Raw genomic sequence first — 16,025 nt, 5'->3', positions numbered from 1 at the left:
CCTCCCTCCCTTCCTTCCTTCCTTCCTTCCCCCTCCCACAGAGAGTGAATTACCCTGTCTTCCTGCCCACACGCCAGGCTTCCGGTCAGTCACCCATCCTGGAGCCCCTCTGTGTCCCTCCACACGCCTGGTGCTCTCACTCTAGCTCCCACGATTTTTGAACATCAGTTTCTGTAACCTCCAGTAAAGCAGGTGTTAGCATGAGATGCGCCTTCCATCTTACCCAGTTTTAAGTGTGCGGCACTGTAGTGTTGAGAGTGCTGGAGCCATTGTGTGCCCAGTCTCCAGAACTTTTACCCTGCAAGACCAAAACTCTGCCCATTAAATAACCACAGTCCACACCCCTTCCCAGCCCCTGACACCCCTCTTCCTGCTTTGTCTCCGAATGACCGCTCTGAGGACCTCACGGAAGCATGCTCTCGGCAGTGTTGGTCCTCTTCGCTGGCTTCATTCATTTAGCATTCCTTCGCATTTCCTCCATGGTGAAGCATTCTGTTCTTTGCAGGTGATCATGCTTGGCATCGGGACCTTAGAAGAGCAGACTTCTCAGTCTGCTTGCCGTTGGGCACATAAAAAGTCCTGACTGGTAAATGCAGTGGTGGGTCCTATCAGAGCTGCCTGAGCTTTGGGTTTATAAGACACCCCAATTTCACAGTGATTGAAGCTCATGTGTGTAAGGCAGATTCCAAGAACTACACCTCAGGGCTCTATCACTGTGGACTCCCAGCATACTTATTGGGATACATAAAAGAACACGAGGTCCAGTAGTGATAATATACTGTGGGCCTCTGGGGAATACATGGTGTGCTGTTGGGGAGCCGTTGGGCCTCTCTTGGGTTTTGTTGGTTCAGCACTGGGCTCTACATTCAGCAGAACAGTGTTCTGAAATGTTAGTTCAGAGACAGACTTTCTGGCAGGCAAGGCCCTCTTAACCTGTTGGCCTGCTTCCTTTGTTAGTAAGGCTGATAGTGCTGAAGGTCACCGTTTGCACATTATTGAAATGAGACATTTGCAGTGCGGGGCGTAGTATTGTTTCTGCTAATAGGAACCCACTGTCTTCCACATATGGTTAGTCAGATTGCTTTTTCTAGCCCGGGCCTTTGCCTGGGAGAGATTCCTAACAGAAGACCTTCCGTGGGGAAGGGTGGCTAAGACTTCTGTGTGGGAAGGTGCAAAGGGCAAGCTGATGGATGAGCAAGGGAGCGTGGCAGACTTAGGAAGCCCAGGTCTGCTCTTGTGCTGACCCTGGCTTACAGTCCCTTGATGTCCCAGGACTGTGGTTGCTCCTTTATGGAAAGTGATCTCTGTTTTGCCAGCCACACGGAACCACGGAAAAGTTGGCCACTTGCTATTCCAGTGATCAGCAATGTGGAAACCATGGTGAGACAATTAGAATGCCCCAAGTTATGGGCCCTTCCTGGCCATTTTGCGTAGAAATGACATTCACCAGTCACTTGTATTTACAGGACAAGGTTCAGGAGCCCGTTTTTATCATGTGTTTATCAGTCCCCCCTCCCCCTTTGGAAAAGGGGGGTGGGAGGGCACAGCCCCTCACAGATATCACACACTATTTTCTGTGAATGCTTGCGGTTAATATGCATTTTTAAGTAATTTCATTTGAATGTATTTTTAACTAACTTTGAGCTCTAAAGGCCAATCAGCCAGGGATGTCTCCAGCTGCAGGAATAAAATCAAGTTTGTGCTTTGCCAGCTTGCAGCTGGAGCCAGGGCCATTAGCTTTCTTACAGGCGTTCCTGGTCTCTCTAGATGGCATCAGAGGGACGTATGGCAGTTAAGTTCTTAGAGGTCACAGATAGGAGTTTCATTGGGTTTTTTGTTCTTTTCCCTAGCCTTTTGTAGCACCAAACACAGCTCTGAATAGGTACTAAACAAACCCTGAAATCCCGAGCATTCAGATCATGTCATTTTGAGGGAAAATCTCAAAGGGGCATGTGGAATATGGCACTAGGAATGCCCAGCTTACTTAACTGCTGGACACACACACACACACACACCCGCCTACCTTCTGAATGCACCAGGTACTGACAGCAAGGGGCAGCTGCAGGCATTATGCTGGGCCAGACCTCCCTCCACCTCCTGAGGACTGCCCAGAGGGACAGCAGAGCCCAGTGCCCACAGAATCCCCATCAGTGACTTAAGGTGTTGGAAGAGTGCTGTAGAAATCCTCCGGGAGATTTCCATCATACAGAGAATTTTCCTTATCTAAAACCACCGGGTTTATCTGACCTCAGCTCCCCACATTTTCTCGTCCTGCGTATCTACTCAGTTTCAGGCAAATCAAGGTCAGAATGAAAAGGAGATTTGGGTGGCAGTAAGCTGGATATTCAGGCTTCTGCAGTAATACTCAATTATTGAATTCTCCAGAAGCAATGAACTCCTCCATATAATGAAGTCCTCAGTTTTTAAATATCTTTATGAAGCAGCCAGTTCATGTTGGCTGCAGCCAGCTTGCTGTTTCCTGCTTTATTATAAAGATGTAATAAAGCAGGTGGTCGGTTCTGGGAACTCGCCGGCGTTGCTAAAGGCCAGCTTAAACATTTTAACGCACCTTGTTCTTCCTGACTGAGACTTAAAAGGCCCCCAAATGCCATAAGAAAGGAATCACATGGGAGAAAAATCAGCTTGCCGTCATTGTCCTGCAGCCCCGTGTCCCCAGCTGGATCTGCTACTGTCCAGTCCACCCCCTTGTCACCCAGAAGCCCCGCCTGCCAGGGCTGACAATCTGCACTGGAGGAAACGCACTACTTCTGATTGCTAAAAGAGAAAGGTCTGTGAGCATTCAAGTTCCCGGGCCACGCACTCCTCAGGTCTGCAGGTTCCCCCCTTAGGCGTCCACAGTGAAGCATGCCCCAGTGCATACAAACGTTAGGTTCACACTGCATGTGTACAGTCAGTTATGCCTGCAGTGCTGCTACAAATGCACACACCTCAATCTAAAGCTCCTTTGTTGCTAAAGAGGCCAAGGATCGTTGGAACGGAGGACAGCAGCGCTGACCCACACCGTGCACAGACCTGTGATTCATTTCAAAAAGAAAACAAAATAGAAATAGCAACCCGGAGCATAGCAAGGCGCGTGAAAGTGAAGCACAGTCAAACAAGAAGTGCCCGTGTTTGCAAGCACATCTGACATTATCATGTTCTTTAATAGCCTTTTTATGTGGTAGCTTTTTTCTCTTTCCTAACTCCTCCTCAATCATGTCCTGTGTCCCTATAGCTATGACAATATTTGTACCTCTGGTAATGAAATTCTGGCAGGCAGAATGCCACTGGCATCGCCTGTCCTTGTTAACAGCATTGTATCCTTCGCGACCAGACTCCAACTGACTACTGAAGCGTTTTTGTATTTATTCAGGGGTGTGTATGTGTGTGTGTGTGCGCGCGCGCGTGTGCACAGGCACACACGTGTGTGATGCGAACTTACAAATGTATTTCTCTGGCCAATTTTAATTTGTTAAATGTTGAATATGATTGATGCTGCTTTAAGCAACATCATTTGCCATATACTGTTTTGGTGAGAGTAATTTAAATTGCCCCTTGGCCTGCATGTCTAGCATTGTGAACCGAGGGTTTTCTAACATTAATCTTAAGCTAGTCCTTGATTGAGGATAACCCCCTCTCCACTTGAAGGGTTTTTTACTAAGATTGGGTGGCTATAAAGTTTTTCACTGACTGTCTTTAGACAGTGAAAATACTCCTCTAGAAATACAGTGAGTGCCTTAGTGATACATTGATTTCGTTCATGTTCTTGCCTCTGCTGTCACCAGAATGTGGGTGGTGACACATCTGCAGAGTGTTTTATGGGGTATGGAGTGTAACATTTTAAGCCAAGAAATTGAAAACAAGATGCAAAACAACAGAAGGGAGGGCAGGAGTGGATCAAAATCACATCTGTGTGGAGAGGATTTGGTAGGGGAGATGGCAAGAAAGGCCACCGTGGGTTTATTGCCAGCAAGTTCTGGTGTATAACTAGGAAGTCAGAAGCCGTGCTCAGTCACAAGACACGGACAAGGCTTGTTTGTCAGGGGCATCCATGGGCGCCCATGGGCTCGTGAACAGACACCAACAAACGTCAGTGCTTCCTGATATCACCAAATCAAATCCCCAACCACATGCGTTTGCCGGTGGCCTGTAGATGCTCTCTCATTGGCCAGTTGTGACCCTGGCCAAGATGATAACCAGAACGTTTGCACAGATGGTTTTGCTGTGGGGAAAGAAAGCCCGTTTTTAACCTAATTATTTTTAAAGCGTGCCTGGGGAAAGGTTCCAAGGCCGCCATGTGTGAAGTTTGGAGAAGGGGCTGCCAAGGAAAGGGCTGCGGGGAGTGCGGGTGGATCCCAGTTCTCCAACCTCACACACACCTGTGTTCTCTTCCAGCACATCAGCTCCACCCATCTGGCCAGGCAGCACCTTCTTCAAGAGAAACGGAGCCCTTCTGCAAGGTAGGTGTCTGGGGGCAGCACATCCTGTTCCCTCATCTCCTTCCCTCCTTCTTTGTGCACGGTGCCTGTCGGGGCGCTCACTTCTGGTTAGTAGCAGCTCTCTGGAGAGGTGTGTGACTGTTGTACCCCGGGTCTGAAGGCCCACTTCTTAGTTCTTCCTGCTCAAGTGTCTCGGTGGCTGGGAATTGTGAGTTTGAAACCAGGCCTCTGTCCCGGGGCTGTTTCTTTGGTGGAGTTGGATGTGACAGGAGTGCACACCGGGTTGATAAACGCAAACTCTCGTGAGTTTCTGATACCTGGGACGATCCCGGCTGGTTTGGGTATATTGACACTTCTGTCACCATGGAGATACATTTGTTCCCTGTTGTCTCCTAACATTTCCTGCATACCTGGAAGGTTGGCTGCAGCTTGTTCTGATGCTCCAGGACAGTTGGTCATCTAGTGTCATCGACTGGGGGACTGTGTTCCAGCCCATCCTCAAATGTGGTGCTAGATCCTGTCAAGGAATCCAAACTGTCTTTCACCTCCAGTTTTGCTGTTAAATTGCTTTGCATTGTCAGAGTTGGAGAAGGGATGGTTGAACACGGATGATGTATGCCTGCTTCTTTTAGACGTTGCTTTTGGGTTATGGCTGTTGTAGGTGTCTGCTCTGCGTGTAAACTAGGCAATCCTTGTTGACTATCCCACCCAACTCATCCAGGAGTTGTGGACGAGAGGGAAGCAAGGCATGGAAAGCGAGTAGACAGCGCCAAGAGCTTCAGAGCTGTGCCGCTGCAGGATGGAGGATTCGATGCCTTTGGCCGGCTGTTCAGCCTGTCTTGTGAAAGGGTGCACTGAAGCGAGCCGTGTATATGAAGGGGTTAGATGTTCTTGTGGTTAAGAAGAGGCACCTTCCATTGATTTTTTTTTTTTTTTTTCTGGAGTAGTTCTAACAATGGTGGGAGGTATGGTTCTTGTTTCATGGGCCACACGGCTTCAGGCTTTTCAATAGCACGTGAAACTAGGATCCGGAGAGTTTGGGAGTGTTTTTCTTAATACAGATACAGTTGAGTAAGTTTTACTTTTGTAGCCATCATAGGTGCCCTAAATGACTAAGAAAAGGGAAGGAATTGACACACAATTGCTAAGATTAGGAACAATGGTTGGGCCATCCTTTGGGTTTTTCTCGATTGAAGTTCACTGTAACCCATGTCTCCCCTTTTCATGTAGAACTATAGTAATTGCATGGGTATCATTAACCTTTGGGTTATTTTTAGAGTTGGGGTTTTGTTTGCTTGGAGCTTTTTCTTGCAGGATTCAGTCTGTTCTGTTCCACATTAGGTAAGATTACTCTGTGGGGATCAGGTTTTTTGGTTGGTATCTATGACACAAAACCACGGAGGGAGTCAGTAATGCCCGAGAGAGTGCGGCGGGTTCTGTTGCATGGGTGGATGTATCTTCCTTTTTTTCTCTTGATGATTTACAAATGCCCTTATTCCTATATAAACTGGGAATTAAACTACTACAGGTTTCAGATGTACATGGGATCTAAACTCAGTTGAATATAATGTGTGTGTTCTATATTGTGTATATGAAAACCATAAAAACATTTTTGTTTCTGTGATGTTTTTACCATTTTTCCCTCTCATCTAGAGTTCTTGAGACCCCTCTACCCTAAAAGAGTTCTTTCAGACTTTAAGGGAATCTTCCCAAATGATCTTTGTTGTCTAGAAGTTGCTGTTGCCAGCAACTTTACCCCTAAAGACACAGGGATGCAAAGGAGTTAGAACCGTGCCCGACCTCGGGGCTGCCTTCTCAGCCGTGCGCACATCTTTCCTCTTCTTTCCATATCAGACCAGGAAGGAATCCAGGCTCAGAGATTCTGTGCAGCCAGGGTGGGTGAGGTACAGGATGCAGGACCTGGAAGACAGGCAGTTGGGCCACGTGGGGAAGAGGAAGCTCACTTTTTGGCAGGAAGTGTGTAGAAGAGTGACATTTCAGCAAGGCCTAAACCAGAAAGAGGTGTGTGCGCGCGCGCATACATGTACGTATGATTCACAGACGTGGCATTCCCAGAAAGGGAAATCCTGAAGGGCAGCACAATGGGGACATGGTACTGGACCTGTGGCACCCGGCTCCTTGACCATATTCAAATCAACTACTGTAAGGAGGAAATAGCACAGGAATTCACCTAATGCTGTACGTGCTTGCCAACACAAGTCACTGTGAAGTGACAGTGGTTTGTCCTTGTGAATATGTGGCCGGTGGCAGCTGCACAGTCATTACTGCCCACGTCATAAGAAGTCAAGGCCCTAAACCCTTTGTCTAGAAAGAGTTTCTTTTTTTTCTTTTTGAACGTAGTCTCATGTAGCTCAGGCTAGCTCAAACTTGCTATACAGTAAAGGCTAACCTTCAACTCCTGTTCTTCTAGGATTACAGGTGTGCACAACCTCGCCTTGCTCTTCAAGAACAGTTCTCCCCACAAGGCATATAGTTTTCACACTGTCATAAAGTTGAAAAACAAAACCAAAAAAAAAAAAAGTGAGGGACTTAGGCTGCTCTACCGAGAAATACTTGGGAGTGAGAGCCTAAAGCGACATCACAATTCCAGCAGCAAACCAACCGCCTTTGGTTGTTTAGCAGTTGCTTGGCTTGTGAGCTGTTGAACAGATATCGATATTTTCTAGCATAAAACTAATAGGAAGAATTAGCCAGAAGTGCTCAAGGTCTTCCTTGGCCCTCGAGTGTGGCACCGTCTTTTGGCTCACAAATCGTAGGCAGTCGAATCACCTCCCAGTTTGAGGATAATGGGGGAAGATTTGGTTTGGATTACACCAGGCAGGGCTACTTCACATAATTGGTCATTTCATCAATTCACAGTGTTTATTCTGAATGCCATTTAGGCTGCGAGAAACGATTTCAGTGTTTTAGCAGTTTCGACGGACTGGAGAGCCCTTCAGCTTTTATACTATAGACACCAAGCAGAGCCGCACGAGGGGACCAGCCTGTTGTCTAACAAGGGACCCAGGGCACATCGAAACACAAGTGGGTCTTGTTGGGAGGCTTGCAGGAGCGGCCAGCTGGCAGGTGTCTCCAAGAGCCTGTGTCTAAGTTTCTGTGTTACAGTCTGTATGTGTTTGAATTAAAAAAGAAAATTAGCTTAGAGACGTCTTTTTTTCTTAATAAACAGAGTAAATTCTTGTTTGGGGTTTCTCCTTTTCCACCCCACCCCAACCACTGCAAGCTCAGATTTAGTTTCTTTCATTTAAATGTCACCATAGCTTGAATTATTTTCATGAGTCTGTGTTTCGTAATTAAGGATATTTCTCATGCTGGTCTGCCTCTTCATCTGGTCTCTGATGTGTTTGCCCTAAGAGGACATAAGACACGTCCCCCTCCACCCCCTTTAGCTTCTTGCCTTCTGCTACAACTTGGTACAAGCTGGGCCTGACCTTCCCTGCCGCCGTTTCTGTTCCTTTGTCCCATCTTGAGCCTCATAGCCCCTGAACTTGCGCCCGGCAGATCACCCTAGCTTGCTTTAGCTCTGCGTGTCCTTGGAGAAGTGCCTCCCACGCCCATCCACACCCCACACAATCTGTGAGCTTCTCTTTTAAGTTTTGTGTCTGGCTGAAGCTACCCAGGGGAGGCCCTGGGCCCGTCTCAGCCACTCAGCCCGGGACCCGTTTCAGCCACTCAGCCTGGCTAGAGAAGAAGCCAGTAGCTGTGAGCACCGACAAGAACTCCTTCTCAAACTTCCCCCATCAACAGCTGATACCCTGCCTCCTCTGGTTTCCCCTCACCTTTCTTCTTCAATCTAATAGTGGGTCGCTATTACTATTATTATGATTATCAAATATTATTATTATTATTACCACTTCTGTGTCCCTAGCATGCAGTGAATGAAGCAAAGTAAATTCTGTCACACACCACAGGTTTTTTTTTTTTCCGTTGGCTGCTGACAACCCACAGGATAAGTTAGTGCAATGGAAAGAAGTCCTTAGAGGCATTTTCAGTGCACGGAGCAGGATTAAGCTGCCACAAGCCTAACAGCCAAATGGGGAGAGGAGACTGGTTCCCTCGCTGTCAGATGCCTGCTGTGTCTGGGTGTGCACATGGGCATGTGCCATTGGTAAAGCACGCGTGAGGACGATCTGCAGGGCACTGGAATTTGTCCTGTTCTGTGTTGGCTTCGTGCATGTCTTCCCACCCGCCCCACAGCCTTCATCTGCTGCCGCTGCTCTGCTGTGTGTTTTACTGCTGTATCCATGAGGGAGTTCCCATTTGATTTTATCTCATGGCACAAAAAGTTCAGGGGCGACTTACTTAGAAAACTCAGGTTCTGAGTCACATCCCCAGGCTCTGGTCCTCAGTAAATGCCATGGTTTTAGTCAAGATGAAACCCAGACTCCATTTTTCTCCACTGTAGGTTCAGGACCATCCCTCTGGGACAGTTTCCTCCCTGAGGACCAGCTCTGATCAGTCCTAGCCACTGTCCTATAAACAATAGATTAAAGTGAACTGTGGAAGAAGTGTTTCCCTCTGCCAGACGTCTTTTGTGGGTCCTAGAAGATGGGTACAGTGGACAGTCAGTCATCAAACAGCACAGATTTCAAAGCTCTCACAGTTTGTCAGGAAGCAGTATGGTATAGATTCAGACAACCTGGAAAGACGTCTTGGCTTGGCTTCCTAAGCAAGTAGCTTAACCTTCATATTAGACCGATTTCTGTTGTTAAAGCAGAATAACCAAGGAAGGCTAGACTATATATATAGATATGTATATCTATATATATAGATATATATATATCTATATATATCTATATATATAGATATATATGAGAGAGATTATATATATGGAGAGAGATTAGATAGAGAATAGATAGATAGATAGAGATAGAGAGATAGATAGAGATAGAGAGATAGAGAGATTTTGCTCACAACCTCAATCAAAGTCTCATGATCCCTCCTTGACAAGGGCTTCATGACAGTGGTGGCACAGTGATAGGAACACACAGAGAAAGGGTCATGTGGAGGAATAAAAACCAGAAAAAGACATTTTCTATTTTAGGTGTATGGGTGTTTTACCTGCATGGGTATATGTGTACCACATATGTCAGTGCCCACAGAGGCCAGAAGAGGGTGTCCCCTGTAACTGGAGTTACAAATGGTTGTGAGCCACCCTGTTTGTGCTGGGATCAAACCCAGGTCACTTGTAAGAGCTGCCAGTGCTCTTAACCACCAAGCCACCTCTCTACCACCGTATAAATATATAAATCTCGAATAAATCTACCACCCCTGAGGGACTTGTCATGTTCACCCTTGGCAGCTTACTCTCCTGTGAACTCACTCTTCAAGACCAGCATTAATCCCTTCCTAGGCCGTTGTCCTTACTGATAGAGCCACCTGCCTGTTCCTGTGTCTCCCACGGGTTCACTCTCTCCATCCTCAAGGAGAAACATTCTTACAATCAACTCCAGACACTCTACTGCATTTCCATGCTGAGCGCCAGCCTCGCCAGCATCTCCTTCTGCACCCAGGAGGATTTGGGGACCGGTTGGTCCAAGGCACTGAGTTCTCATTCAAGGGTCTACATCTCAGGTTTTGTCTGGTCCTCTGCCCCCATCACTTTCCCAGCCCTGGGCTTACTGATGTCTTTCATCTCATTCACAGGCTGACTCTTTAGTTCACAGCGCAAAGGAGGAATTCACCTCTCGAATAAATCTGCTTCTTGCCCCCAGGCACACCCATTAGAAAATCTCCACTCCAACAGAAAGGGGGCGGCCCCTCTCTACATTTGCCCTCTAGTGCTGGCTGCCCTCCGTCCTCTTTGGCCCTGGATAGATTTTGGGTTTGGAGGAGGAAGCCCTTTGTTTCTTGGCATTGTTTGTCTTTTGTTCTGTAGTGAATAAAGATTTTTCTGGAGCAGCAGTAACAGTCGTGGCTGTTCTTCTTAGAGGTGGAGTTAAAGGGGTGCTCTGTGGCGCCTCTAGTTTTTTGTGTATGTTTTAGAGCATGCTTTTACACTCAGTAAAAAAACACAAGGAAGTTCCATTTTTTTTGAAGAGTCTATTAGTCCATTTTGATCTTTTATTGGTCCCTTTATTTATTTATTCTGGAATAAAGGCTCTTTTGCAGCCCAGGTCTACCTCAAACACGTCGCATACCTGAGGATGACCTTGAACTTCTAATCTTTACCCAATCCTGAGATTACACGTTTGTCCAGTTGAAGTGGTCATGCGGACTGAAGGCTCTGTGCACGCTAGGCAAGAGCCGAGCTGACCGCCCACACCCGATTCCAGTTATTCCAGCTTCCCCAGATCCTGTCGTGGGATCTAAGACACCTTGAGTTACATATCCTGTATTTTCCTGCTTGACCCTAGATTTAGCTACTCTCTGACCTCTGTCTCTAATAATTGTCTGCATGGATATCTCATATTGCTCCTGAAAAAGCAGCCCCGTGAGCATACAGCAGGGCTAGAAGTTGCTGCCCTCGAGGCCGAGGACATAAAATGGCAGCTGCTGGTGTATGTGCACGCGTGTGCATGCACGCACGCACATGCGCGCGTTCTCCCTCCCCCTCCCCCCTCTCTCTCCCCCCCTCCCCTATGCTATGACCCAAGCTTGAGTGTCAGAGGACAACCACCATTCTTGATCCTCACTGTTGGCCTTTTTTGGGACGGGGTCACTCTTATTGTCACACAGATACTCTAGACTAAGTGGCCTGGGAGTGTTCTGGAATCCTCCTGCCTCTGCTTCTCCTCCCAGTAGGAGCACGTAATTGCAAACATTTGTGCTATGCAGCTGACTTGTTGAAGTCCTGGGGTTTGAACTCAGATCTCCACACTTGCACAGGAATGACTTTACCCAGTGAGCCAACTCCCCAACACACCCTTTATAATTTTTAAAGATTGGATAGAGCAGAGGAAACCCTGGCATTAGCCCCTGAAAGTTACATACGCGCAACTGCACAATGGTTGTACTTGATGCGAATTTTTATGGATGTGTGTTTAACTTCACACTAAATTCATCACAGGAATGTTTCTTTAGAGCTCTCATAGCATTTAGAAATGTTTTTCAAACCCATTAAATTTTATCTATAACAAGGTTATGAAAAGTAGAGATGAAACAACTTTGGATCCTATTGCCATGCAGAACATGTGTCTATCAAAGAGCCTGGGCTTTAAGTACAATTGGAAAGGGGAAGCCATTCCCCTTGAAGCTCTGTGGAACTGCTTGGTGGTGGTCTAGAAATATTTCTATAAAATTACCAAAAGGCTTACCAATGGTGGAGCTTTTAGGATGTGTTCTGAGCAGGCTGATTATGGGATGCTTTCAGAGCTGGGCTTCACATCACCCATCTGTAAGCTTCCGAAACCAAGTTTGTGTTCTTTCTGCTCACTGTGCTTTCCTTCCTAAGCCTTTGCCAAGAGACGGACCTTCGGGCTTTCACATCTGTGCCTTCGTGCACACCATTGGGATGTGTGCATATGTTCATGTGCACGTGTCTGTGGCCCAGGCTCTTAAGTGTAATAACCCTGTAGGGATCATTACCTCAGTGGCTCCTGCAGCCTCTAAAAGAAATCCCATCAATCTCTCCCTAGCGTTTGCGTCCACCCAGCTCTCTTCCAGTTGGTTTTACTAAAGGACAGCGTGCAAACCGAGGGTAGACCTCAGGTCTCCCCAGCCCAAGCCTCGCCCTTCTCCCAGTTACCATCTGACTTTGAAACGGATTCGTCAACCTCTTTGCACTCCTTCAAAATGAAGAAGTCTTGCGAAACTGCCACAAGGAAGAAGACTGATGATGATGATGTGTGTAGCCTCCCTGGTGCTTAGGAGGTGCTCCAAGTGTAGGTGCCCACACTCCTGGCCTCACTGCAGAGGGTAAAGTGGAACCTTGGAATTAGCCAAGGCCAACCCCCAGCCACGACCCTCAAGCTGCTCACCTGCCGGATGTGCACCTCCTCTTCCGGCCCAGTCTAAAAAGCAAGAGTCCCAATTTAGTGAAATTGGTCAGGATTACGAGGCAGTATGTGTGCGCACCGAGAATTCATTCTGTTCAGGATGACATCTGTGCAGAGTCCTGCAGTTTTGTAAGGTGGCCAGTGCCTTCCCCCTCGAGCTACAACAAATAAATAGCAGCAGCAACAAGACCTCTCCCCCAGAGCGGTAGCTCTGCCTTTACGGCTGTTTAAGACCATTTTTTTCAGCCTCTGGTGCATGGAGGCAGGGAAAGACTCAGGTTCTCCTTCCCGAGGACATCTCACGGCATTCTTGCTGTATTTGAAAGACTGTGATCCTGCGGAAATTTGACATAGGGAAGCTCAACTGGGCTGGGCTGGAGTTGCCTGTGATGCGTATGTCTTGTTCTTCCACGTAGTCTCCTGGTTATGCCATAATATAACCAGATCCCAAAATTTGCAGGGATGAGGATCGATGGGTGATGGCATCCAGCCACTGTGTGTGGTGGTAAGGAACTTATGCCATCCCTGAAGACCAGGTCCCAACAGACTGGGCCCCTCCCCAATAGTTACTGTTCTTCTTGGCCCCTGGATTGTTTGTTTTAGGGGGTTTGGACTGCTTATGTAGCCAAGGCAGGACTGAAACTTCTGAGCCTCTCAAGCCCTGGAGTTCCCACTGTGTGCCGTTGTGCCTAGTTCAAACTATGAGTCTTCATGGGGTGTGCTCAGGTAATCTGATTCTGCTAATTGGACACCAATTACAGGCATGAATTAAGAGGTGCATGTCTCTGCTGTGGTGACATTTGCCACAAGAGACTGTAGTCAGCATCTTAATCATACTGAGCAAGATTGTGACAAGGTCTTAATAAAGACCAGAAGTGTGAGACCTATGCAGAGACCATGTTATCCTCAAACCCTGCACTCAGCCTCGGGTTTCGCACAGTAGGGGAACGAATTGGTCATGGAGTTGTGTTCCTGTTGGGGTCCATGTCAGCTGATTCACAGATGTACTGCCTACTAGTAATCAGACAGGGGCCTATTTTTCCTCCTGTGTGCTTCTATGGCCTACACCAGTTTTTTTTTTTTTGAACACTCCTTGGCCATGATGACAGGTCAAAGGTGGCCACGTGGCCCACTCCAGGCCCGGCTTCTCCACTATGCCTTTTTTCTTGGTTTCTGAATCGCTATAGGATATGCTGGTACCACTCGCAAACTATCCTGGCCTCCTCTGCACTCCAGTTTAGAACCTACCAGAGTTAGAAAAATGGACCTGCCCTCCCTGTGTGGATGAGTTAAGCCTCGGTTTTACCTAGGCCAGCACAAAGTGAACTTTTCTTGTGTTCAGCCAAAGGTCCTGACCAATCAGACGCCTCTAAATCAGTATCAGTTCAACTAATGCATATATGTCACTGATGGCTTCTGTGTGTCATGCAGCTTCAGCTTCTCTCATCGTTGTCGTCGTAGGAAGGGGCCCCTTAGTGTTTTGATCATCACCTAGGGTACCAGGGGAGCTTTCCAGGAGGACAGTTTAAGCCAACAATGCCAGGACCTTTGTCATTTTAATGATCTCTAATACCCACATACCAGGCTAGAGCCACAGAGCCACTGGTTTGCGTACTCATTGCCTTAGGTACTGTCCACCTGCTCTCACAGATGGAGAGAAACAAGCCCAAATGAAGTATTTGGGCAAAACTTGTTGTGTATGTGTATAACTGAATACGTAGCTGCAGGTATATGCTGGTGTAGCTATGCTTTTGTGTGTGTGTGTGTGTGTGTGTGTGTCTTTTGAATGATTGCCAAGTTCAAGTCCTTGTTCTCTTCCGAGTTCATTCATGTCCGGCAAACGCCATTTGTGGTTAGATGGGCGTTTGTAAGCGAGAGCTACAGCCACCCCCTCCCCTGGCTGCAACCCTCAGCAGACAGGCACGTGAGGTGGAACCTGTTTTCTCATTTAGCATCTCTTCTTCCCCTTCTTGCCATCTGAATTCACTGAGAACACTTTCAAGTCTCATTAGAGGAGTCTTAATTTAAGAATTAAGTTGGGAACTAGCAAGTGAGATTGAGGGGCAATGCCTTTGGTTCTGAACTGGATTTTCATTACTCAGTTACTCTTCAAATTATACTGATTTCAAGTGTGACTTTTTTCCCTAAATAGATTGGGAAGCCCAAAGGGCCCCCCCCCCACCCTGTTTTTTAAATTTGCAGCTCCATTCTTCTCATCCTCCTGACCCCAGGGGCACCACCCCCACCTGCTGCTTGGTCTCTGAAAGTCTCTGCCCACATCCTTGTGGTCCAACTGTCCTTTCCTTCTTCAAGTCCCAGTGAGCACCGCAGTTCAGGTCGGGTGGCCCTGGCAGCCTCTGTGGCCACTCCATGCAGCAGTTGTCATTGTGCTCCCCGCCATGTGTCTGCGCCCCACATGAATTGCCTGTCCACCCCTCTCTGCTTCTGGGACCAGACCACTCACCATGCCCTTGTTCCCTTCCGGGATCGTGCTGCTGTCTGCTCTCCTTGACTCCCTCCCTATGAGGAATAACGACAGCTATCTTTAAAAAGGCCAGCAATGTTTTCCCTCCTAGTTCATGTTTTTTGTTTTTGCTTTCCAAGACACACACGTACGCATGCATGCACACTTGCATGCACACACGTGGTGTTGCGGTCCTAGAGTTTGGTAGGGATTCCTTTACTTTGTGAAATTGGCTAAATGCCGGATTTTTACCATTTCAGCCATCAAAGGATTCATTTTGTTTGGAAACCTGAAGTGCTGTTGTGATTGAAATGTGCACCCTGAATTCAGCCTGCACCTCATGCCCTGCTCTTTGGGAGGGTGGATTTAGGAGATGTGGAGGCGCCAACCTCAGCCAAGACTTGCCTGATCATTCCCTTCTTCTTCAAAACCCACAAAAGGCCTCTTGTCCCCTCATATCTTTCTCCAGCTGGACGACAATCTATTCAAGGCTGGAGGGTTTCCTAGCTCTGTCTCGTACCTCCCAGGGAACATTGATTAGAAAAGAAATCACAAGTATTTGTGAAACATATGTGTGTGTGTGTAAGGGGGGGAGAGAGAGAGAGAACTGTAGGAACCCCACCTCCGTTCATGTTGAAGTCCCACGCCCAGTGGGGTCTGCATTTGGGTGTAGAGCCTTTAAAGAGGTGATTGAAGTTCAGTGAGAGTAAAGGTGAAGACCATCCAGTAGGACTGGTGTCTTTATAAAAAGAGAGAGAGACAGCAGGGCCGTCCTGTGCTGCTGAAGAGGACATTGCCTACCTGCAAGCCAAGGAGAGGCCTCTGGAGAAACCAAACCTGCCAGCCCCTTGCACTGAGACTTCCGGTGTCCAGATCTTTGTGCAGCTGAGTTCCTGCTTGCATCATGACATCTGTGGCATTTGAGTAGTTAATACAGCCACCAGCTGTCCACTTACCTTGTTCTGTAAGATTGGAAGTCTAAGAATAAAATTCAATGCTAAAGGGAATTTTTGAGAAGATCTCAAGCTTCCCATTTAATATTAATCCTCAGCAATGGACAGCTGAATTCTAGCCCTCTTCTCCCTTTTACCAGGAAGCGGGGAGCGTGTCCAGATCTCTCTCTCTCTCTCTCTCTCTCTCTCTCTCTCTCTCTCTCTCTCTCTC

The 16,025-nt window shown here is 47.4% G+C and overlaps 1 protein-coding gene across 3 annotated transcripts in view; it reads left to right on the top strand.

The window, feature by feature from the left end:
- The window catches only part of Foxn3 (forkhead box N3), a 381,858-nt gene that overhangs the window by 274,666 nt on the left and 91,167 nt on the right, over positions 1–16,025 (top strand). For all 3 annotated transcript variants that reach the window (XM_005343444.3, XM_013346136.2, XM_026780643.1), the window contains one exon: positions 4,396–4,460. In XM_005343444.3, coding sequence (XP_005343501.1) covers positions 4,396–4,460 — 65 coding nt within the window. The remainder of the gene's footprint in view (positions 1–4,395; positions 4,461–16,025) is intronic.

The sequence above is a fragment of the Microtus ochrogaster genome, chromosome 1, assembly GCF_000317375.1.
Source record: "Microtus ochrogaster isolate Prairie Vole_2 chromosome 1, MicOch1.0, whole genome shotgun sequence".
Lineage (NCBI taxonomy): Eukaryota > Metazoa > Chordata > Mammalia > Rodentia > Cricetidae > Microtus > Microtus ochrogaster.
Note: the sequence above shows the minus strand (reverse complement) of the source record. Positions and strands in the feature narration are given on the sequence as shown.